This window comes from Strongyloides ratti (assembly GCF_001040885.1).
Source record: "Strongyloides ratti genome assembly S_ratti_ED321, chromosome : 2".
In the NCBI taxonomy this organism is placed as follows: Eukaryota; Metazoa; Nematoda; class Chromadorea; order Rhabditida; family Strongyloididae; genus Strongyloides; species Strongyloides ratti.
This window is the reverse complement of record NC_037308.1, coordinates 15,079,729-15,106,149: the sequence shown is the minus strand read 5'-3', so window position 1 is coordinate 15,106,149 and position 26,421 is coordinate 15,079,729. Positions and strand designations below refer to the sequence as shown.

Genomic DNA, 26,421 nt, shown 5'->3' with positions numbered 1-26,421 from the left:
ATATATATTTATATATATAGATACTCTTTTTAACAACAGTCTTTAATATAGAAAAATGATTTAACAAAAAAAAAAAGGCAACTATTTAAAATTAATTTTGTTTTTGACATATTAAATTCACAGTTTTGTTTTTTGAAGATAAAGGTTATAATTAAAAAATTAATAAGGTACATAATTATAAACAATAATTTTACAGATTTTTTTTTATATAAAAATATTAATCAATACCGCATCTTATGATTTTTTAATTTAATTTCACTTTTTTTGTTTTATATTATTTTTAAAATCTGTATCAATCCAAATTTGGTATAATCCTTTGTTCAAGATTTTGTCCTGATGTTGTAGCATACGTATTTTGATAGGTAGAATAACTATTATTATTACCGGTACCTTGATTAGTATACATATTGAATTGATTACTATTTCCAGTTGTATAAAATGATGATGGATCTAAAAGATTTTTTCCATCAAATAATGTATTAATGGTGAAAGCTGATTGATTTGGAATATTTGTAGTAAAATCTTGTGAACCATAAATATTTGTAAATGTTGAACCATTATATGGTATATAGCTAGCAGACATTGATGGTAAATTACCAACTGATGTTATAATAGAAGGACTACTTGTTGCTGTTATAAATGATGTTGGTGAAACTAATGATGTTGTATTGTTATTATTATTAATTCCATTAATTATTGGTGAAGATGACTCTTGTTTAATTATTTGATTAGGACTATTATTACGTGAATGAAGTGATGACATATCAGTTGTTGATGTTGGACTTGATGATGCTGTAATATTTGATGAATTTTGTAACTCATCAGAATTATTTAACATTTCATTTTTTAATTCATTATCTGAACCTTCAGAGTATGTCTGCGATTGTGAACCATTTGATGATTCTCTTTGCATTTTACGGGAACTTTTTTCACGATTTGGTAATTTAAATCGTTTTTGTCTTCTTAAATAACAACCATTTTCAAACATATTACCACATAAATGATGAAGTGACCAAAATGATCCTTTTCCTGGTTTATCTGGTGTACGGGGAACTTTAACAAAACAATCATTAAATGATAAAGAATGTCTAATACTATTTTGCCATCTTTGTTGATTATTTTTATAATATGGAAATAAATCCATTATCCAATTATATATTTCATTCAATGTTAACATTTTATTTTCACTTTTTTGTATAGCCATTGTTATTAAACTAATATAACTATATGGTGGTTTAGCATGACCATAACCATTTTTTTTAATTCTAGCAAAATCAGCTGCAGTCATATTTTGTTCACCAGGTTTACAAGGAAGTTTTGTAACAAAAGAATTTTCATTAACTACAAAATCAGTACAACTATCTAATGAAGATAAACTATTTGATGTTGTTTTTTGTTGAACTCCTGAGATCAATGTACCATTTCCTGTTTGAAAGTTACCGTAAGCCGTTGCCATATGAACACCATTTCCTGTTGTTGTAACATAAGGTGTTGTATACGCAGTTGCTGCTGTATTATATGGATAGGCATATGTATTATAAGAATTTAAAGCTGATGTTGTATAATTAGGTATCATAGATGTAGTATAATCTTGTCCTGTCATACTCTAAAATAAAACAAAAACATTCATTTAACTTTTTTTTTTTAAATATAAAAGTTTAATAGAAAAAAAAAGTTTTGATATATATAATTATAATAAGGTGGAGTTATTATATATTTCAGTGTTTTCTTGTCTTATCATTTTACTATTGCGCATAAAAAATTTTTTTATAAACTTTTTATGTATACTGTTTTAGGTTAACAAATTTGATAAGATTATTCTTATCATTGACATTTGTAAACATTTTTTAATATATTTTATAGTGGTATCAAAAACTTACAACAGATGTTGTTTGATAAAGATTGTTAGCATCAAGGGTTAATCCTGTTGCTGCAGATCCACTTGTTGTTAGCATTCTTTTTTATATTAAAATTGATTTAAAAAAATATATAATGATAAGAAAATGAATAAAAATGTTATTTTTGACACTTATTTGTAATATAAATGCTTTAAAATTGTATAGCTGAATATTTTTATCTAAAATATTATAATAATGAATATTTTTAATAATCATATAAAAAACAACACGTGGATATATTATGACGTTTTATTTTAACAAAAATTGATAATATTAAAAAAAAAACTACTGCTAAAAAGGTTAATAATACAAAGTTTTTTATTTATACATTTTTAAATATATATATGTATACATATATATATATATATATATATATTCATATATATTTGTAATTGGTCAAATTATAAAATAAGAATAATGAGAATCTTTTTAATAAAAATAAATTATTAATATAAAAAAAATTAATAAAAACGAAGCAAATATTTTTAAATTAAACGACATTTTAATCGTTCTTCACTTTAACACTCATAAAATTTTTCCTCAACCACTTCAATAAAAATAAATTACATGGTATATAATCATTTTATCTCTCTCCATTCTCCCTCTCTATACATTTATTTTATTTTTAATAAAATAGTAAAGAAGTAGAAAGAAGAAGACAAAATTTTGTGACGTTTTAAGACTTGTTCTCAAGACTGGATTCATGAAATATTATCATGTATTAAGAAATAAACTTTTCATTTCAAGAAAAAGAAAAAAAAAAAATTTCTTTTTTTTTACTTTAGTTATCTTATTATATAAAAAGGAAGATTTTATTGTATTTAAAGGAAATAAAAAAAAAACATTTTAGCAACTAAAATTGTAGATTTCTTTCTTTTAATTTCACAAGATACAACTACATCTGATTATAATTAATAAACTTTTTTATCATTATACATTTTTTAAAAGATGATAATAATTTTTAATTATATAGGAGCAGCAATTTAAAAAAAAAAAGTCAAAAAGTCTTTTTTGTTATCATAATATTGATATAATCTTTGTTCTATCATATAAAAGTAATAATATTTGTTGATAAAATAAAAAAAAAAGAACATTTTGTAAACATTATTTGAAATGATGCCGAAAGATATTAACCTATTCATGGTTCTCCTTATCGTATATTTGTTTAAGACTACTACAATTTAAAGAAACAATAATTGTAAACAAAAGATATTCCTTAAAACTTAAAAATTTGTAAGTAAAAAAAAAATAAATAGGTATCAATGGCTTTTTTTTTAAAGCAAGTATAAAATTTATAAAATACGAAAATTTAAGTTACTTTGTTGGAAGAATAGAAAAATGATGTGAGTTGGTTAAGCAAATAAAATACATCAAATAATTACAGGAAGGAACGATATAATATAGAAGGCAAATGGAGGAGTTTCTTTTTCTCCACCTCAAAAACTGGCGGAGTCTTTTCTCTTAGTTGGCGATTGTAGGTGGAGTCATGGACAAATGAAGCAGCCAATCTTCATGATGTATAGAAAAAGTGTATGCATACATACATACAAATCTATATTAATATTATTTGAATGCGCCTCTATATCTGATGAGGTTTTTCTTCTCCCATTCTTATCATATGGAGAGTCTTTAAAAATACTTTTTAAAATAAATGAAATAAGATAGGGAAAAGGAAGAAAACATCAAATGTACCAAATAATATGAGAAAAAAAGATATTTTTTTTTATCTATCATACTAGAATTATATATATATTAATAAGAGTGTGTCAAAAAAAAAAACATATATTTATATAAATATTTTGGTTCTCTTAAGTGAGTAAGAAGATTTACTATACTCTTCTCACTACAAATCTTGATTTTATTTGTTACAATGAAAAAATATATGGAAAAAAGATTACAAACTATTTCTTTGCACATTATTAGAAAAGATTTATTATAAGAAGTAATGATCATACACATTTCCCTAAGATTAAAAAGTTTTTAACTTATGAGTATTTCAAAATAAATATAAATAAGATATGAGTATCATAAAGATATATTTATAACTCATATTATGATTACTATAAAAATATTTCTTGAAATAATTACTTTTAAATCACAAGAACTAACAAAAGAAAATATTTATATATGATATAATATTCTTTTTAAATGTATGGTAATAAAAAAAGATTTTGATAAAAAAAAAAAAAAGAAATCTATCTAATAATAAGAATCTTATTTAAAAGAAAAATTTGAACAGGTGAGACAATTGAAAACATGAACTCATTGTTATTTGTTGATCATTATTAATAATATATATTCTCATTGAAATTTTATTTTAGATAGTGTATAAAAACTGTGAAATAGTTGTTATGGCACTTTTCTATTGTTAATGTAAACAAAAACTTACATTAATAATTGTGAAAAGATAGGACACTTGTTAAGTGATCATATCCTTCTTTCTTATATCCAGGCTATATATCTACTATTATATTTGTTTTTGAATTATTCTCTTTCTCTTTTATTATTTCAATAAATATAAAAGTTTTACCATATATGTATAGATTTATTTTAATATTATAGAATTTAATGAAGAGGATTAATATATCATAATAAATGTTTACATACTACATTTTCAAGTACCTTCTTGATCCTAATAATAATTTATTAAGAGGTGAAGTAAAAAAAAAAAATGTATAACATTTTGGTAGTTAAAAAGATATTATGAATAACTGTAGGGTATTTACTCATTAAAGTATTATTGAATAATGCCACTAAGTAGAGGTGAATTTTATTCTAAGAATTATATTAAACTCTCAATATTACACTTTAATCAAACTGGAGGGTATGAAATATTCGCCAATATGAGATTGTACTACAAGGACACTTATGAAGTGCCAATAATGATTGTAGGGTACTTGTTTACTAGTAATATCATAGGAAATGAAACCTTTAGGAAATATTTTATTACAATAATAATACTGTATAATAAAGAAATAAAAGCTTCAGGCAGGTTTATAAGGACATAATAAAAAATATTATGGAATATATATATATATATATAATATATCCATTATTTCAATACATATATATATATTATCTGAAAATGATACATCAGGAAATAGTATAAAATAGATATGAAATGAAAGTATAAAAATAAGAATTATAATATTCATTCTTGAAATCTTTTTATTAAATTTCTCATATTTATAAATGTATATATAATATATATATATATAATATATATATTTTGAAATATATAAAATTTTAAAAATACAATAAATGATATGCTTATATGAAGACTATGATAACAAAGATTATGCCTCACTACATTGTTAGCTCACCTGTTATATTGATAATTATTATATAAAAAAATCCACGTAGCTTTATATGTATAGAAAATTAAATGATATATATGTATGGAGGAGTACAGAAGTTAGAAAAGATACCGACGACAGGTGATCAAACTTTTAAAAAGAATATTTTTAATGTAAATAAATTGAAAATGATGAATTAGTTATATTAATATCATCTAATTATTAGTTCCTTTTTAATTTAATTACCAAAAATCAAAAAATTTTTTCCCAATTTTGAAAAGATGATTTTATATGGCATGATTACTTTTTTTCTTTTCAATTCATTATTCTCATTCTTTATATATTTTTATTAAAAAAAAAAATAATTTCTTTTTCCTGTTCAATAGTCCAGAACATACTATTTAATTGGGAATTTTTACTTTATCGGCATTTTGAGATGTTTTATCTTAGTAAAAAAAAAGTTTAAGAGAGGTAAAAGAGGTAATTGAGTTGAAGGTTATTAAAATAGGTACTTTAAAAAAGGAGTTAAAAGTATTTAATTATTAAATTATAGTGAATAACTTTAAAATATTTACATGATACCATATAAGCTAAATAAACAAAAAAAAAGTTAAAGACTTTTGATGTTGTGGAACAGTTATTTGATAAGTCTTGTCGGTTTAATAAAATTGTTAAAGAATATTAAATATGATATATCAAGTTACATGAAAAAAAAAGTTATATAAGATATATTAAAAACTACATTTCCGATATAACAGCTGTATTGATGTATGGTACATTTATATTAAAAATAGTTGATTATATAAAGGTTTCAGACAATTTGTTAAAATTATATATAATTTAAATTGTAATATTATAAATTTTTTCATTTAAATATTATTATGTTGATAATATTATTTTTAATATTGCTATTAGAAGTGATGTCATCATTGTCATTGTCTTGTATTCCATCTTGGTCAAACTGGTCCACATACTCATCATGTACTGAAGATTGTGGAGGATGTGGTAAACCAGTTTCAACTCGAAAATGTATTATAGAAAAAGATTGTCCGGAACAAGAATGTCTGTAAGTTATAAAGTTTTTAAACTTTTTTTTATTTAACTTATATAAGATTACAAGTTATTTTTTTTTTCTATCATAATTAATTTTACACATTTTTCGCTTCAATAATTATCAAACTTTTACTTCTTATTACAAGATTTAATAATAATAATAATATAATGCTACTCATCTTTATATAATATATATATTACTTTTAGAGGTGATTGGCAAAGAATAAAAAATGATACAGAATGTGATGCGGCATATAATATTGCTTGTAAAGCACCAAAATCACTATGCTGTGAAGGATACAAAATTGTGATTGATAGAAATTCAACAAACCCTAAAATTACTTGTGCTTTTAAAAAAAATAAAACTGTTAATGAAAAAAAAAAACTTAAAAGAAATACTTTAAAACATTATCATTTATAAAGTAATTTATTGAATTTTTTTTTTATCCTTACATAATATTAAAAATAATTTGTTTATATTATATGATATTTTTGTAAAAGGTGATAAATAAAATTATTTGATTTATATTTCTATTTATATTTTCACTGGATAATAATTTTACAATATTACTTTCAATTGTTACTCATCAATATTTTTTTCTAATAAAAAAGAAAAAAAAATATATATGTAAATTTTTTTTATTTGATTATTATTTAATGTGAATGATAAATTGATTAATCATAGATATTTTTTTATTTTTAATATATTATAAAGTTATTATTAAAAAATGTGTTAAATTAAAATTAGTAATATTAACTGCCTACAATAAAATATCCTCTTATGGAAGTGTTGAAAGAAAAGGGAAACAGCAAGAGATAATATTAATAAATTTCTGCAAACAATATATTTTAGGGGTTAAAAATTCACCTAAACAACAGATGTTTTTGTCAGCTATTTATTATTATTAAATAAACATATTTATTTTTATTTCATATTTATTGTTTACAATTAAAGGTACCTTTATTTGTGAAAAAAAGATTTGAATTTATTTATTAAGATATAGATTATCATTTTTAGACTTTTTTTTTTATTTTATATACAATTATAAATAATAAAGTTAAATTTATTGAGATTAAAGTATCATAATACATTTACATATTGTTATGTTATTAATAAAAAAAAATATTTAACAGAATAAATATTATATATGTTTAATAGAATAGATCATTTTTTAAATTTAATTTTGTTAAAATAAATTCAAAATTATAAAAAAGAAAGTTTGACTGTTAAATAAAATATGTTACTTGCTGATAAAAACTTTAAACGAAACTGTGGTAATTGTAAAAAAAATGTTGATTATTGATGTTCAAATTGATAGATAAAGTTATTATTAATAATTATTATTTAAATAATATATTGAATTAAAAAAAAAGATATACTAGAAAAAATTGTTGTTTTTTGTTTAATTATTTAAAGCTTCAAATATTTGCATGATTAGGTTATTTTAAGAAAAATATTTAATTTTTTTACTGACTAGACCTAATACATACTTTGATATCAAATGATAAATTTTGTTTTTTTTTTTTTTGTAAATTTTAAATTGAAAAAAAAAAGTTCACTTTTTAATGTTAATTTAAAATAAAAATTTTGTCAAGATAAAGATAAACTAATAGAAAAAATTATTACTATTATAATAATAAACATAATACATTATTTTAAAAACTTCTTTAAATAAAAAAAATATATATATTATAGTTGTGAATAATAATATCAAATTTTTTTTTAATATCATCTCCTAGTAACAAATATATATTTTATTAAATATTATTTGTTATAACATGAAATTTATCATTATCATTTTAAAATTTTATTTAAAATATTTTTTTAACAAAAATATATGGTAAAAAAATATAATAATTTTTTCCATAAAAATTTTTTTTTTCTAATTCTTTGATACATTTCTTTATTACTATTAATGTTATCTATTATTTGTGATAAAAAAAATTTATTGATATATTGTAATAAAAAAAAAAGTTAGTTCAAAGTGTATATATAGTTTAAGTAACATTTAATATATTATTTACAATGAAGAATAAAATTATGTCAATAATGTTACCTGTTAAAATATTATTTTTACTTTTTCTTAAAAATGAGCTTTATTTGATTAATTGCTATGTTACAAATATACAATGTTTAAATAAAGAGGCTTGCAATTTTGATAATGTTAAAGGTTGTACTGATAAAATAATTGGTATTAATGAATATGATGTTTCATGTATCTGTACAGATGAATATCAAGGTAAATGTTTTTTTTTATTAAAAAATTGTTTTATTAAAGTACAATTCAGGTTAAATTTTTTTTTCTTTTTTTTAATTTAAAATTATTATATATTTTTAAAGGTAATACATGTAATGAAGTAGATAAATGTTATTTAAAAATTGGTGGACATATTTGTAGAAATTTAGATCATAATGCTAAATGTAATCCAACAACTGATGGTAAACTTAATTGTACATGTAGTGATCAAACACTTTTTACTGGAGAAAATTGTGAATTTTCAAATGATTATTATAATCAAGCATCAAATTTAATTAATTCAAATGAAAGATTTGAAATTTTAAAATTATCATATGAACAATCATATATAATGGATGATGCATTTCCATATTTTTTAGCTGAAACAAAAGCATCAAATGAAGAATTATCAAAATTAAGTTGGGATTTTGATGAATTTATTATAAAATCAACATTTGATAGAAGACCTTTTGATGATAAGTTATATTTTAAAAAAACTTTTGATCCTGCTTTAGGAAATTGTTATACATTTAATCATTTTGAACAAAAAGATTTATTTAGAACTTTTTATCGAGGTGTAAATTATGGACTTGAAGTGATTTTTCAATTAAAAGCTAATGAAACATTACCATGGATTAAAAGTTCAAGTGTCAAAATATTTATTCATAATAATAATGAAGTTTTTACAAAAAAAAATATTAATTATAAAGTTGGAGCTTCTAAGAAAAGTGAAGTTTTTATTTATTTAACAGAAAATGTAAAATTACCATCACCATATTCTGAATGTGTAGAAAAAAATAAATTATTTAAAAATAATTTTTATTTTAATGGTTCATTTAATGAAAATGGATGTTTCATATCATGTTATATAGATTACATGAATAAAATGTGTAATTGTCAAGATCCAACATATGGAATTAATAAAAAAATTAATGATTATTGTTTCATAAAAGATAGAAATTGTATTGAAAATATTTTAAAAACTAAAGGCGATCCTGTTTATTGGCCAGAATGTAAATGTTCTGTACCATGTAATTATTTTGATTACCAAGTTGCATTAACAAGTGCATCATTTTTAAAATGGGTAAAAATAATTTTTTTAAATTAATTTTATATAAAAAAAAATATTTTAGATGCCAGAATGTACAGCAATTGATCCAATGAATATGAAACCAGAAAACAATCCTGACTCAGTTATTTGTCAGAATATGTGGAATGATCGTGTATGGATTCAATTAACATTAGCTAATACAGTTAGAACATACACTATTGAAAAATCAAAACAATCAATATCAAATTTTTTTACAACACTTGGTGCTTTAACAGGAGCATTAATAGGATTATCAATTGTTACAATTTTTGAATTGATTATATTTTTTCTTCGTTTAACTAGAATATTATAAACAGAAAAAAAAATTATTTTATTTATTAGAATAAATTAAGCAACAAAAATTTTACTTTTACAAATGTTTGTTAAACCAAATTCTATTTCATCTCCTGACACCACGTTGGATATTCCACTTGGAGTACCAGTTAACAATATATCACCTATTTCTAATGTTGAATATTGTGAAATATAACTAATTAATGTTGGTATATCAAAAATCATATGATTAGTGTTACATTTTTGACGAAGTTTTCCATTAACTTTACAAAAAAGCTCAATATTTTGTGGATTTTTAATTTGATCTTTAGATATAAATGGCCCAATAACACATGAAGTATCAAAAGATTTTGCCAAAAACCATGGTTCTCTTTCTTTTTTAGCTTCATTCTAGAAAATAATAAATAAATACAAAAAAAATATTATTAATAAATTTACCAAAAAGTCATTTGCTGTCATATCTAAAGCAACAGTATAACCACCAACAAAATTATTAGCATCTTTTTTTTCTATTTTGTAACCTTTTTTTCCTATAATAACAGCTAACTCAACTTCTTGATATAAATCATTACAACCATATGGTATTTGTATTTTTCCTTCTTCACCAATAATAGAATTTGTAGATTTTAAAAAAAGTAATGGTTTTTGTGGTATAGATTTACCTAAAGTTATAATATTATCACCATAATTTCTCCCTACACAAATAATTTTTTTAGCTAAATGACGAAAGTTTGATAATGAACCTGATGTTACCATTATTATTATTTCTCAATATATGAATAATTTTTTTTTCTCATTATGAATTATATATAATCATTTATTTTTCTGATAAATACAATCATTTTCTCATTGACCATAATAAATATATTTTTTATCTAATCAAAAAAATTACATTTGTTATTAAAGATTATTTTTAGGTTATCATCTATTTACTTTTATTATATAGTTAAAGATTGTAAAAAATAAATCAAGATAATTAATATTTATTATATTTATGTTCAATTTTGTAATAAAAATATTTTTATATAATTAGATAAAATATTATAAGAATTTAATGTAGTCATAATCTTGAAATAAAATTAAATAGATAATCATTCATGCAATTTATGTCAATTGAATTTTAATGATTTAATTTTATTTACAAAAAGATTAAGGTAAAACTTATTTTTATTTTATAAAAGATAATCAATATTTTGTGATTATATAACAAATAAACGAGAAAAAAACTTACAATCAATTTTATTCATTTAAAAAGATATAATTATGTTAAATTACATCAAACAAAGACAAAAAATTAATATAATATTTTTTGAATTTTTTTCTACTTAAACTTTTTTTTAATTTTTAATTTTTTATAATTCTTAAAAAATATGTTTATGATATTTTTTCTTTATCAAACATAACCTAATAATTGATTAGAATTTATTTTAAAACAAATAATAAAACATTATAGATTCATTTTCAAATTCAAATTTCTATTATAAAATTATTTATTTTATTTAATAACATATAATATCTAAAAAAAAGTACTAAAATCATGTTATTAAAAAAATGATATTTGAATGAACTTAATATTATTTTTAAATATAACAATAAAAAGATTTAGAATAAATTATAAGATTCATTGTACAATATAATATTTTAATTAATATATATTAATAAAAAATTTAATAATTTTTTTCTTTATTTCAATCTGTTTTAGTGGCTTCAAATTAATTTAAATATCATTAAAATATTTGTAGTTTATTTTGAAATTCAATAGTAAAAAAGTTGTACAATTAATATATTAAAGTACAGATAAGATATTAAATTTTTAATATATTATTAATTTTGCATATAATATTACTTTTCTTCCAAAAAAAAAAAGAAAAAAAATATTTTTACAAGAAGTAATGTAAACTGAAACTTCAAGTTAAACTTTTTTTTGACAAAATTATTGTTTCTAATAATAAAATTTAATAAAAATCTTTGAACATTGATATTTTGTTAAAATTTTCATAATTTAAAAGTTCCTTAAAACTTTGATAATACATTTTAATAAAAAATATATTAATTTATGATCAGAAAACTTATTATAAATTTAATGAATGTTTATTAATGTTTTATATAAAAAAAAACTTACATATAAAAGAGCAATTTAAGAAAATATAATAGTTATCTTTTCTTTTTTTTTGATTTAAAAACTTTTTACAATGAATATTATTATAATATTATTAATAATATTACAATCAACATTATCACAAGATTCTATAGGAAATATAGAAGTTGGTTTATTTTTTCCTGACAAAGATGTAATATTAATAAATTATATGGGCTATCAAAATTCAGCTTCTGCTGTTACAATTGCATTTGAAGAAGTTAAAAAAGAATATTCTATACTTGATCAAGTTAATATAACGTAATCATTTAAATAATATATTATATTAATAATTATTATTTAAATATTATATTTTAGATTTCATTGGGCATATAGTGAATGTGACTCTTCTGAGATATCAGGAAAGATATATGAATTAATTAAAAAAAATAAAATTGATGTTTTATTTGGTCCACCATGTAGAAAAGCAATAGATATAGTTTCATCAATCTCTACATACTATAATCTTTTAACATTATTTTGGGGTAATACTTTTATGGAAATTAAAGATATATTAAATGAAAAAAAAATAATAGGAAATGTTATGGGTACATATTTAGACATGAATAATTGTTTAGCTAATATTTTATTAAAATTTGAATGGTAAAAAACAAAAATATTTTAATATAATTAAAATTATTAACTTTTAAGGACAACTGTTTCTGTTATTTATCAATCATCAGCTAATAATTTAGAAGTTTGTGGAAAGTATAGTAAAAGTTTTCAAAATGATTTTACTTCATATTATGGTAATATATTAATTGCATATCGTAAAAAAATTTCATCTACTGATGAGGTAGAATTAAATAAGATTGCTAGAAATATAAAACTTGTATCACGTATTATTATAATGTGTTTTGATGATAAAGAAAAGGAAAAAAAAATGATGTTACAATTTTATAATAATAATATGAATAATCAAGATTATGTTTACATTAATGTGGATTGTAGTATGAATCCATTAATAAATTTTAAAAATCAAAAATCAACAAATATTACTGAAATGGAAATTAAAGAAAATGAAACAAAAGTAATATCAATGTATAGATGGATGTATTATTTTCAATTTTCACTTGATGATAAAAGAAATGATTTACTTAATAGTGTAAGAAAAATGATACCTATTTATATGAAAAAAAGTCCTTTTAATTGTGGAAATGAATGTGATATATATAATATATCAAGTATATATTCTCCATATTTATTTGATGCTTCATTTATATATTTTACAGCAATTGGTGAAATATTATCAAAAAATAAAATAGATAATTTTACTAATATGTTACATGTAGATGTTGTAAAAAAAATTCCTGGCAAATATTTAGGAACTACTGGATCATTTACAATTAATGAAAATTTAATTAGAGAAACTAAAGTTGTTTTTAGTATGTATGATTCTCAAAAAAATGATATAATGCCATTAATTAAAGCAACAAAAGTAGATAATGATACTGTAAGTTTTAATGACTAATTAATAATTTTAAAGATTTTGGATTTTTTATATACTGATCCAGCATCAACAATATGGTTATATAGAAATGGTAAAAAACCTTTAAATTATCCTGTATGTGGATATTCTGGAAATTTATGTTCACCAACATTTATAAAATCCAATCCATTTCTTTTTGCTGGTATTATTATTGGTTGTATAATAATAATAATAATAATTCTAGGAAGTATTTTATATAGATGTCATTCAAAATATAAACATGAAAATATACATAATTTAATATGGAAAATAGATATACATGATATTAAAAAATATTCAGATCATACAACATCATCATCATCAAATGAAAGACAATCTAAAGTTTCATTAATATCATCATTATGTTCAAATGAAAAAACAAATTTTCCAATTTTAGAAGAAAGAAGTCATACTCTTTATGTATATAAAAAAAAAATTATTGTTGGTACAAAACATAATGTATCACCTATACTTAATAAAAAAAATAAACTTGAATTAAGAAATATGAAAATTTTATATCATGAAAATTTAAATAAATTTATTGGATTTTATTATTCACCAACTTATTGTATATCATTTTGGAGATATTGTTCAAGATTAAGTTTAGTTGATATATTTGAATCAGATCATTTAAAAAATATAGTTGATAATTTTTTTATTTATTCATTAATTAAAGATGCTATTGATGGTATGGATGCTATTCATAAAAGTCAAATAAAAGTACATGGAAATTTAACATTAAAAAATTGTCTTGTAGATGAAAGATGGAAATTAAAATTATCAGATTTTGGTATAGGATTTGTAAGAAGTTTAGAATTAAATGATAATAAACATTTATTATGGACAGCACCAGAATTATTAAAAGGAGAAATTCTTGAACCAAATCAAAAATCAGATATATATTCTTTGGCAATTGTAATGGTTGATATAATGAATAATAATATATCTTATATTAATTCAAATAGTATAACTGGAGTTGATGAAGTTATATATATGTTAAAAAATAAAAAAAATAATATTTTTAGACCAGATATAAATCCTGTTGTTGAAAATATTCCTACAAGCGTGGTAATTATTTTAGTATTATCTGTTATAATATTATCTTTTATAGTTTCATTTAATAGAAAATATGTGGTCACAAGATCCAAATTCTCGTCCTCCAGTTGAGGTTGCCAAAAAATTAATAAAAAATATGAATCCTAGTAAAAGTACTAATCTTATGGATCATATATTTAATGTTTTAGAAAATAATGCTTTAATTCTTGAAGAAGATGTAAATGCAAGAACTGAAGAATTAATTGAAGAAAAAAAGAAAGCAGATTTATTGTTATCAAGAATGTTACCTAAACAAGTTGTTGAAAAATTAAAATTAGGTCAACCTATACAACCAGAAAATTTTGACTTGGTAACAATATTTTTTTCAGATATTGTTTCATTTACAGTTATTGCAAGTAAATGTACACCACTTCAAATAGTTGATTTATTAAATAATTTATATACACTTTTTGATTCAACTATTAGTAATCATGATGTATATAAAGTTGAAACAATTGGTGATGGTTATATGTGTGTTTCAGGATTACCAAAAAGAAATGGTGATTTACATGTTAAAGAAATTTCATGTTTATCTATTGATTTAGTTAAAAAAATGCCAGAATTTGATGTATCATATTTACCAAAAGGTACTGTTAAAGTACGTATAGGAATACATTCTGGAAGTTGTATAGCAGGTGTTGTTGGTTTAACAATGCCAAAATATTGTATTTTTGGTGATAGTGTTAATATAGCTAGTAAAATTGAAAGTAATGGTAAAGGTAAATATAGATAAATATTATTAAAATAATTTATTTTTAAGCTAATCATATACATATATCTGATAAATCTCAATTTTTATTAACAAAAAAAATAGGTGGTTTTGTAACAAAATATCGAGGTGAAATTATAATTAAAGGATCAGGAACAATGGAAACATATTGGTTACTTGGAACAGAAGATGAAATTATTTATACTCCAGATGATTAAAAATTATAAATATTATTTATATTTATAAAAAAAAAAAATCTATAAAATATATAAAGTATCTATAAAAAAAACATAAATATTGTACAAAAAAGTTATAAAACTAAAGAATGTACTATTTGTAAACGAATTCTTTTCTTTTCAATACCACAATGTTCAGAACAAGAAAATAAAAGTTAAACTTTTCTTATCCTTTAAGCTATTTATCCATATGATTATAATATATTCACTTATTGTGTATTGTATTATATATAATATATATATATATATATACTATACAAACCTGACCATCACTATATTTTTGTTAATTAGCCTTATTTTAATTGATATAAAGATCATTTAATTTCCTTTTCACATTAATATTTTATTTTATTAATAATAATATGAGTGATGATGTTGAAAATGAATGTATTGATTTTAAAAAATTTAAACGCCAAAAAAAGTATAGATGTTTATGTCATTGTATACATATTAAAGTAAGTAAAAATAACATCTAATGGTTTTTTTTTTAAATTTAGAATGGTGCTTTTATAATGTCATTATGGGCAGCCTTATTAGTATTTCTAAATATTACTGTTAAAGTTATTGGTTTCTCAGATACAGATTGGAATTGGATGCTCCTTTTTTTAATAACTGATGGTGTTGCTGTTTTATCATTAATTTATGGTATCAAAACAGAAAAACCAGCATTAATACAACCATTTATAGTTTTAAGTGTAAGATAATTTTATAATATATTATTTGTATTTTTTTTTAAGTTATTAACAATACCATTATTATTTTTATTGGTTATATTTTTTACAACAGCCATTTATGATCAAGAATCATTTGCGGGTCATTATATAGAAACTGAATTTATAAGAAAATCATTTAAAAATTTTCACAAATTTTCAAGCACAGATATTAAACATGGTATGTTTTTTAAATTAAATTTAAAAAAAATTTATTTATTTTTTAGAAATAAAAATTTCAGCCATTTTTTATGTAACATTTCTTTCAACAATAGCATTACTTCATGTATGGTTTAGTTGGATATCATTTAAATGTGCTTCATACTACAGAGATTGTGAAATTTTCTTATCAAATTTTAAAAATAAAACAACTGAATAATTTATTTATTTTATATATTATATTTAATATAATTTTACCCTATTATTAAGAAAAAAAAATAAATTAAGAATAACAAAAATATATATATTACAATTTTTTTAAACATTTTTATTTTGAAAACAAAAATTTTTAAATTCTTTTTCCATTTGTTCAGTTAATGGTTTATTTAATAATTGTGATAAAATATCTAACAATTTATTTAAAGGAATAGACCAAAATTTGGCTGATATGTCAATATCTTTAGGATATGTTAAAAATATTCGTTGAAATGCCTCTTCAACAGTTTCTTTACTTTTTATATTAATAATTTGAGAAATTAAAAATTTTAATCTTAAAACAAACTCTTCATTAACTTTTAAATTATTTAAATTCAATTCTGAAATACTTTTTGGTTGTATAAGAATTCCTTTGATTAAATTTGGATCTACTTTGCATTTATCAAGTTTTGATAATTTTGTTGTTGTATATTCAGGTAAAATCATGTTTGGACTGAATTCATTACAATTAAAAGAACCAATATCTTTTATATTGAAAAGAGTATTTAAAAAAAGTGATTCTTTTATTGTTGATTTAGAGGCAGTAGGTAAGTTATTTTTTACTGAAAATATTTCAATAAATAACCTGTAAATATGTTTTTTTTTTAATTTAAACAAAAAAAAATAATATAAACTTACTCAGGATTAATAAATGTTATGAAAGATATTTTAGTTTTAGTTGACAAGAGTGGACTTTCTTTTTGTGAATAAAAAGCAGAAGCTTCATTTTTTAAATAATTAATACAATGTTTTTGACTTAATGAAGTATTTGTTGCAGTAATAAAAACAGTATTCTTTGAATAAGGAATCAATTCATTATCATTAAATCGAACTAAAAAATTTTTATTTTTAAAAAAACTTAATAATAAGAAATTTTCTTACATACAACGTTCTTTTGGATGTTTATTTTTGTAATCATTAGAATTGAATTGTAAAATTTGTTTAATAAAAGTTTTACTATTTTTTTTTCCTTGTTGTGTTGTATTAAATATCTCCTCCACATTAGCATAAAGGACACATTTTGAAGCCAATAAAATAGATGGAAAATTTTTATTTGTATTCAAATAATTTTTATCATGTATAGCATTATTATTTAACTTCCATTTATTAAGAGAATTCTATAAAAAAGATTTCAAATTATATAAATTTAGTATTGCTATATATGTCTAATCTATTTATATATTTTATCAATAGCAATTTTTATGGATATTGTATATGTTTATAAAAAGTCAAATACCTTCATTATGTAACGTTTTGTCCCTTTAACGATAAGATTTAATTAACTTTGGACCCTTTCAAATAAATAATATGAATAAAGAGGGCATAACAATAAAAAGTATTGTGTTAACAATTTTTTAACATAACAATGATGTTTAAAAGAGAACAAATTTAAATAAGATAAAAATACATGGAAAAGATTTGTTAAGATATAACTATTATATATGTCATTTCAAGTATGTCTAGTTTGGGAAGTTACATAATATTTTGTTTTTTAATAAAAATTTGTTTATGTTTACAAAAAAGTAATTATAATTCTTCAAACTATACAAATCCACAAAATAATATTAGACATCATAAAACTATTATTAATATGGGTAAGTTTACTTATAATAATAAAATATAAAATAATATATAATTTTTTTTTATATAGCAAGATATGCCTATATAATGCCAACAACACCAAAAACAAAAAATCATGTATTAAGAGAAAAACCTAAAAGTAGTATACATGATTTTGGAGAATTTAAATTACGATGTCCTATGATACCTAAACATTTAAGATCACAAAAAAATTTTAAAGTTGAAGTTATATGGACAAAAAATAATATAGAACAGTGGGTAAGAATAACAATGGATGGAAAAATTCAAACAAAATTAGCTGATTGGGTAAAAAAAGAAAAAGATGAAGATAATCAAATATGGATACGTATATCAGCATATTATGAAAGATATATGTTTTATATAAATTTAAAAGAAAATAAATATGCAATGGCTATAAAAAAAGCTTACCTTAAAGAACATAATGATACATGGCAATGTAGAATAATGGCAATAGATAATAGAGGAATCATATATCATTTTTCAAGTAGAAAAACAGTAAAATCACGTGAAGGATTTACAAATAAATATTATTTATTTACATCAACACCTCAAACAATAGATAATCCTCAAAATGTATTATTTTCTAGAATAGATAGTGATACTGATGAAATATTATTTAGTAAAAATTTATCACCATATGATTATAAAAGATTAAGAAAAGAAGTTAATGATATTAAAGCTTTTAGAAATTTTAGAAATTCATCCTACAAAATATTTTTATCATTTAAATTTATAATACCAATATTACTATATTTTATTTACAAATTATTGTAGTTATTAAAATAATTTATAATATAAAAACATACCACTTGCCATCGATGATATTTTTTGTCACCTTCAACTATTGTTACATGTTTTGCACCCTTATTAATAATTTCTAAAGGAAAATCAAAGTTTTGCATATCAAACATTATAACATGTGTTTCATTAAATTTTCCAATACTTTCAATTGATGATATGATAACATTTTTGATATTATTGCTTTTAAATCTTCCAAATAAAACATTTTTCATCTTAATTTATATATATAAAAAATATAATATACATATATAAAAATAATATATTTTTATAATTCCTCTCAAAAACACTATTCATCAACTTTCGTTTTAAGATTTTTAAAATTTATACAAAAAAAAAATTATAAACTTTTTAAAATAATCTTTAAAGAATAATTTTAAAAAAAAAAGTTTAAAATTTTATTGACAAATTATTTATAAAAACAATATTTTATTATTTTTACAAAAAGTATAAAACATGCATACATATTGTTGAAAGAAGTTTTAGTGATAAAAATATTTTGTAAAGAAGTTGGTTATCAAAAAACATTTAACTATATTCTTTCTATATATTTTTAGAAATCAAATATATATTTATAAAAAAGTTTAAAATAAATTTATGATATTTATTTATAGAAATAATTATACAAATTACAAGTAAAAAATTTTTTTTAATAATATATTTATTTATTTAAAATATTTTGTAAACTATTTTTAATAGTTTAATAAATTTTTATTTTAATAATACTTGTAATAAATATCTATTTTGAAATTTTTTTATTATTTATACATTTTTATTTATTAAACTTCATTTTATAGTTTACACAGCAGATAAATATTTTTTTTTGTTATCAATTTACAAATAATTGTTATTTTACAATAAACATAAATTTTTTTATAAAAATCTATTTTCTTTTAATAATATACTGATACTAAAAAAGGTTAAGAAATCAAATTTTTTTTGCCTTAATTTTATGTATATCATTCATATTTGGATAAAATCAAAGTCATCCAAAGGGTATCAAATCATTTCAATGTGCTGTAAAACATAAAGATGGAGTAAATGGTTTAAAATGTACTAATGGAGAATTTTATGATAGCAATACAAAATGCTCAATATTTTTGGAGGTAAAAGTAGGTTATACATCTCTATAAAAAAATATAAATCTGAAAATATTAAATATGCCAATAAATTTTTCATTGATTTAAAAAGTGTTAAAAAAGGAGTAAAATTTCTTTAAAAAAATATATTTAAATAATATTTTTTAAGATATTTCAAAAAATTATTGAATACCACACAATACATGAAGCTGGTCTACTTAAAATTGATAAATATCTTAGAAAAAAAGCTTTAAACAAGAGCTATTGAATTTGGTGCAAGTGATGGCTCAAAAATTCTAGCTGAAGGTGCAAGAAGTCATAATTTCGTTGATAAAAATGATGTTTGAAAGCACAAAATAAATGTTATGAACAATATAAGAATTATAATTTATAAGAGTCAGAAAGTAATAATGAAAAGAAAACAAACGATTTTTTACAAATAGTTTGGAAAAGTACAACTTTTCTTGAATGTAGTGTCGTTAACATAGAACCAAATATTATTTCATTTGTAAATATTTTCTAACAGGTAATGTAAAGGGCAATGTAAAAAAAATGTTGGAAAACATTTTCAAACAATTATAGTTTGTTTCAAAAGAAAATAATTTATTGGAGGCAATTATAGTAACTTTTGATTTATAATAAAAAATTTTTACTAAATTTTATTTTATAAATAAAGTATTTTTTTAAAAATTTGAAATGTAATAATATTTAATTAGATATAAACTTTAAAAAAGTAGTTAATATTTTGTGCTATTTCTAAAAAAAAAAACTTTATTTATGTTTGTGCTTTTATATGTTTTCAAACAATTTTCTAATTACTATCAACTGTACTTTATATATATTTTTCTTATTAAAATCATAACTTTTAATATTTCTAGTATAAAAAGTCAATTTAAATCGTATTAAAAAAATGTTTTTATACTTAAAAAAATTTGCACATTCAATAGGCTAATAACAATTTTAATTATTATATATTATGATGAAAATACAAACTCTTTATTTTAAGACTATTTATGAAAAACTTAACTAATAGAAAAAAATAAATTAAAGTTATAATTAAACTGAACAAAGATTATTAATAAAAATTTTATTATATAAATAAAGTTTTATTTTTAATTTTTGTTTGTGTAATTATTTAAAACCAAAACTTTTAAAAGTTATATTATTAAGTTTATGTATTTTATATATTCAATTCTCAATCCCGCTCATTAAATAATATTTAATTAGATTAGAAAATAATTTTAAATAAATTTTTTTTATTTTTTTTGATTAACAAATTGCACATAATTATTATTAATTTTTTAGCGTTTATTTAACTTAAAAATATTAACACGAAACTTTTTAGAAAAAATTTTTATCTATTCATAAGACTTTTTTAATAAAATTTTACCATTTATAATAATTAAATAAACTTTATTCTACTAAAAAGAAACATTTAAAGATTTTATCATAACAAAAAAGTACTTCAATTATATGTTTTAGATTATTAAAAAAACGAAACAATTTTCAAATTATTATTAAATCTTTTTTCATTTATTTAACAAATACATTATCACACTTATTTTTTTGACATTTAAAAAATCTTTTTAAATATTTTTTTCCTTCATTACTAAAAATAAAAAAAACTATACTATGAAAACAGGTATAAACAATTAAATAAATATTTAAAAAAATTAAAAAATATTTAAAATTTGTTTTACCAAGTATTTTTAAAATCATTTGAGAATGAATAAATAAAACTGATTGAAGTTCTAGAAAAAATGAAAGAATAAATCCTTGAATTAAAATTCTTTTCTCAAAACAAAATTTATCACAATTTCTAGAACCTTTAAAATCTTTGGAATATTTAATTCTTAAAAAACATACTATATATAAAAATAAAATAAGTAAAGGAATTATTGTTGATTTGATTAATATAATATAGAAAAATAAGTTTTTTTCATTAGAAAAATCACTAAAATTAAATATTATAATATATTCTGAGTAATGATGTTTTTTTCGTTTAACATATATTTTGTCAACAATTAAATTTATAATACCATAAATCCATGAAAATAATATAAGAATGTAAATATGTTTTATGTTTCGTTTTTTAGTTACTTTTTTAAATGTTAAAAATATTATAAAACGATCTATTGTTATTGCTAATGTTAAAAATATACCACAATGGTATCCAATTGTATTAACATCAGATAATATTTCATAAAAAAGTGATTCTTTATATTCTAAAAATGTTAATAAATTTTATTTAACAAGAAAAATCTAACCTTTTAATTGTCCAGAACCTGCATATGTTGAAGGAATAACAACACCAAATTGAGATGAAATTATTAAAAAACTTGATAAAATCAAATGATAATTAAAACAATATATAGGTTTTTCTTTAAAACTTTTTTTATAAACAAAAAAACAGTGAATTGAAAGTAAGTTTGTTATGAGGCTAACAACATTACCAATCAAATAAATTGAAGCAATAAAAAAATTTTCATCCATTTAAAATAATTCTTAAAAAAAAAATTTTATATTATTTTTTAGAATAATTAAAGATAAATTTCAAAGTAATAAAAAAAGTTTATATAATAATGATAATTACTTATAAAGGACAATCATTAAAATTAAAAAGATAATTGTTTAATTTTTTTTAACTACTATATAATAGAGAGTACAAATTTTCTACAAGTTTAAAACAATCTAGTAGTTTTTTTTTAATGTAAAAATTAAAAAGATTTTCAATGAGTAATTATTTTTAAAGTAACCTAAAGTAATTATACAGTTAATGATGTTAATACATATATAGATAAATGAGATTATAAGATATATATTTGGATAAAATTTAAATTTTTATTAAAAAACATATTTTAAAATAAAGATTAAATATTTTATTCTAAAAAATAAAAGAATAAAAGTTTTTTTTTAATATAAATTAAGTATTGTATAAATAAAAAATATTTGTGTACTTTAGTTATAGTATAAAATATTGTTTATAAAATACATTTGGAAAAAAATATTTTTTTTCAAAGAATACAAATAAATTTAATTAGAAAACATTACTTTATAAATATCAAATATTGTGATTAAATTAAAAAATTCAGAAGTACATAATATTAAAATTATAAAAATAAAGCTATTTTAAATTGTGTCATTTTAATCTTCCAATACCTGAATCATTTTGATAAAATAACAACATTTGGTCAAATAAATATACATAAATAATTTTTTATGCCATTAATTTTTTAATGCCATTTAATAGTAAAATGTAACTTATTTTAAATGTAAATTTTTTTAATGTTATTATTTTACTTTTTTCATAATAAACAATAAAAATGTTTTTTTTTAAATAATGTAAGAATAAAAAAAAACTATAACTTATTTTTTAGACAACTGTAATTAACCTCATAAATTTAAATATTTTTTTATCATTACATGAAAACATTATAATCCTTTTATTATAATTATTAAAAAACTGTACTTTTTATTTAATGTATATTTTCAAAATATAATTGAAAAACATTTACAAAATATATTGATAAATAAAAATTTTTTTTTTTATTATTTTATTTCTTAGAGACTTGTTAATTTATCATTTTATCATTGAAACAATTTATTTTTTAATCTATATAAATTTAAATAATTAAAAAAATTAATAGTTTATTATAATTAAAGATATATATTAATATAACATAGTCTTGAATAATTACTTTTTGTTGCAAATTATTATTCTTATCTCTTACAGATGAAATAATTTTTTAAATCTTCTTTAGCTTTATCAATAAATATATACATAGCTACACTGTTGAAGCATGTAAAAACAATAATGAAAAAATTTAAAATAACAAAATAATATTTTATAAATTGTTTTCCAATTATTGATAATATAAAATCTCTTTGATAAAAAAGTAAAGCTTCAATTTCATAAAATAAGGCAAATGTAAATCCCTGAATTAAAAGTTTTCTCTCAAAACGTCTGCTTTCAAATGTCATAGCATTGTTTTTAACAAATTGTTTTACTCTTATTATACAAAAAGCATATAATCCTAGTATAATAAATGGTACTATTCTAGAAAACATCTGAGTATATGAAATAAAGAAAACTGAATATAAGCTAGAATTATTTATATTAACAATTATACAAAAATTTTCACGATCATATTCTTTTCTTATTTCAAAAGTATTATTAAGAATCATTATAATTAATCCATAAATCCATGAAAAAATACAAAAAAATACTATACGAATCTTCATTTTTTTGATTAAAAATATGTTTAAAAATATAATAAAACGATCAATTGTAAAAGATAAAATTAGCATTATACTACAATTGTATCCCACAGAATCTGCTTCCATAATAAAATTATAAAAAAATGTTTGTTGATATTCTAAAATATATAAATTTTTTTATAAATAAATATAAAAAATTTATAATTATACCTTGAAGATTTTCTAAATCAGCATATGTCAATGGTACAATAACAAATATTTGAGCAATATTCATTAAAAAATTTGAAAAAATTAAATTATAATTAAAAATAAAATGAGGTTTTTTTTTAAAATATGAAAATTTTTTATAATATGTACGAAGAGCAAATATATTAATAGCTATACTAAAAATATTAGCTAAAAAATATAATATAGCTATTATTTTTCTATTCATTTTTCTGTATCTTAAAAAATTCGTATAGTATTATATTTATTAGTAGATAAAAAAAATAATATTAAAAATTTAAATTAATAAAAATTTTTTTAGACTTTATTAATTATTATTCTTGTTGTCAAAATATTTTATAATACAAAAAAGGCTTATATTAATTAATTTTTTAAAAACAATAATATAAATTTTATCCTGTTTTTAAAAAATCTCAATTTTTTTTTATTCCACTTGGATTAATTTGTACTACTTTCAAAATTTATAATATTTTATAAAATAAAATAATTATTACTACAAATACATATTTATTTTTAATTAAATTAATAATAAATTTAACTTCAAAGTATTTGTAGATTAATTTTGATCATTAACTAAAATTTTTTTTTTAAAATACTAGAAATAATTTTTTACTTAAGTTTGATACATTTAAAATAAAATTTTCTTTTGTTATTAATTATAATTTTATTTATCATTATTTTTTCAATTTCCATATTTAATAAATAAGCTTTAAAAGCATGTAATATTATAATTTTAAATATTTACAAAAGCATGATTAATTTTAATTATAATTAGATATTTTTTAAAATAATAAATATTACAACTAATAAACATAATAAATTGAAAAATAATTTTTTTAACAATTATTATATAATAGTTATATTAAGAAAAAGAGATTAATTTAAAAAAAAAATGTAAAAATGTTTTTATATTAATATATGAATTATAATGTTATAAGGTAAAAAAAAACATTTTAATCTGTTTGCTAAAAGTCTTGAATATATTTAGTGTTAATTAACTCGATTATTCACATTTTTATCTAGAATAAAAATTTTTGCTTGGTATAAAATATTATTTTGCATTAATTTATGTACAAAGTCTTTGCAAAAATTAAAATAAAATGAAAGATATGCTTTATTTTTTTTTCAATCTTTACATTTCTATTTGACATTTTTTTTTTTTAAATATTATATTTAATAATCCAATTTATAATATATAAGTAACTTCTAAATTGGACTATTTTTTAAAAGCTATCGTTTATTTAAAGTGAATATAATTTGTTTTAAAGTAAAAATTTTTTTCGTTAGATTATTACTTAGCTAATTAGAAAATAGTAATATTGTTAATAATGTTATACGATATAATAGTGTGCTTTCATACAATACTTTTTTACTTTTGCCATTAACTAATTAGTAATTTTAGAAGAACTAATTTTGACATAAAAATTTGTAAAAATATTTTATTATTAACAAAGTATTTTTTCTTGAGATTTTCTTTTTATGTCAAAAGTAGCTATCAAGATATTATTTTTGTTACATAGTTTTATTATAAATAAATTTTGTATAAAAATTATTTTTATTTTTCTATAAAATATTCATCTTCTTAAATAGCTAATTTGAAATAATAAGTAAATGCATCTAATATTTAGGCAACCAATTAATATTTTTACTTCAATTTATTCATTATTTTTATAAAAGAAATAATTTTACTTTTATTTTAAAAAAAAAATTATTTAGTCAAAAATAACATGCTTAAATAATTATTATATTCTCATTATAATATAAAATTTTCTCTTTTAATAATTTTTAAAAATATTGTATAAGAGTGAATTAATTGAAGTAAGTATAGTTAACTTTACTCTTTTTATCTATGTAAAAAGTAA

General features: G+C 19.0%; 8 protein-coding genes across 8 annotated transcripts; 4 read left to right on the top strand and 4 right to left on the bottom strand.

Moving 5' to 3' along the window:
- Window positions 1-292: 292 nt before the first annotated feature.
- Window positions 293-1,955, bottom strand: SRAE_2000479400 (Protein fork head; the record flags this gene model as incomplete). The annotated part of the gene is made up of 2 exons (XM_024643720.1): window positions 293-1,606; window positions 1,881-1,955. 2 exons carry the CDS (start codon window positions 1,953-1,955, stop codon window positions 293-295), a joined length of 1,389 nt encoding a protein of 462 aa, XP_024509359.1.
- Window positions 1,956-6,114: 4,159 nt separating this feature from the next.
- On the top strand, window positions 6,115-6,668 carry SRAE_2000479300 (Hypothetical protein; the record flags this gene model as incomplete). The annotated part of the gene is made up of 2 exons (XM_024643719.1): window positions 6,115-6,260; window positions 6,455-6,668. 2 exons carry the CDS (start codon window positions 6,115-6,117, stop codon window positions 6,666-6,668), a joined length of 360 nt encoding a protein of 119 aa, XP_024509358.1.
- A 1,620-nt stretch (window positions 6,669-8,288) lies between these two features.
- On the top strand, window positions 8,289-9,887 carry SRAE_2000479200 (Na+ channel, amiloride-sensitive family-containing protein; the record flags this gene model as incomplete). Its single annotated transcript, XM_024643717.1, has 3 exons — window positions 8,289-8,487; window positions 8,589-9,568; window positions 9,618-9,887. The coding sequence occupies 3 exons, from the start codon at window positions 8,289-8,291 to the stop codon at window positions 9,885-9,887; spliced, it is 1,449 nt and encodes a 482-aa protein (XP_024509357.1).
- A 35-nt stretch (window positions 9,888-9,922) lies between these two features.
- On the bottom strand, window positions 9,923-10,624 carry SRAE_2000479100 (Acylpyruvase FAHD1, mitochondrial; the record flags this gene model as incomplete). Its single annotated transcript, XM_024643716.1, has 2 exons — window positions 9,923-10,258; window positions 10,307-10,624. The coding sequence occupies 2 exons, from the start codon at window positions 10,622-10,624 to the stop codon at window positions 9,923-9,925; spliced, it is 654 nt and encodes a 217-aa protein (XP_024509356.1).
- Window positions 10,625-12,177: 1,553 nt separating this feature from the next.
- SRAE_2000479000 (Atrial natriuretic peptide receptor 1) lies at window positions 12,178-15,495 on the top strand (the record flags this gene model as incomplete). The annotated part of the gene is made up of 6 exons (XM_024643715.1): window positions 12,178-12,266; window positions 12,324-12,608; window positions 12,657-13,443; window positions 13,492-14,541; window positions 14,585-15,287; window positions 15,329-15,495. 6 exons carry the CDS (start codon window positions 12,178-12,180, stop codon window positions 15,493-15,495), a joined length of 3,081 nt encoding a protein of 1,026 aa, XP_024509355.1.
- A 380-nt stretch (window positions 15,496-15,875) lies between these two features.
- On the top strand, window positions 15,876-16,602 carry SRAE_2000478900 (Hypothetical protein; the record flags this gene model as incomplete). Its single annotated transcript, XM_024643714.1, has 4 exons — window positions 15,876-15,968; window positions 16,011-16,208; window positions 16,251-16,404; window positions 16,451-16,602. 4 exons carry the CDS (start codon window positions 15,876-15,878, stop codon window positions 16,600-16,602), a joined length of 597 nt encoding a protein of 198 aa, XP_024509354.1.
- A 98-nt stretch (window positions 16,603-16,700) lies between these two features.
- Window positions 16,701-19,252, bottom strand: SRAE_2000478800 (Hypothetical protein; the record flags this gene model as incomplete). The annotated part of the gene is made up of 4 exons (XM_024643713.1): window positions 16,701-17,223; window positions 17,277-17,469; window positions 17,524-17,755; window positions 19,046-19,252. The coding sequence occupies 4 exons, from the start codon at window positions 19,250-19,252 to the stop codon at window positions 16,701-16,703; spliced, it is 1,155 nt and encodes a 384-aa protein (XP_024509353.1).
- A 4,584-nt stretch (window positions 19,253-23,836) lies between these two features.
- On the bottom strand, window positions 23,837-24,608 carry SRAE_2000478750 (G protein-coupled receptor, rhodopsin-like family and GPCR, rhodopsin-like, 7TM domain-containing protein; the record flags this gene model as incomplete). Its single annotated transcript, XM_024643712.1, has 2 exons — window positions 23,837-24,492; window positions 24,545-24,608. 2 exons carry the CDS (start codon window positions 24,606-24,608, stop codon window positions 23,837-23,839), a joined length of 720 nt encoding a protein of 239 aa, XP_024509352.1.
- Window positions 24,609-26,421: the final 1,813 nt, after the last annotated feature.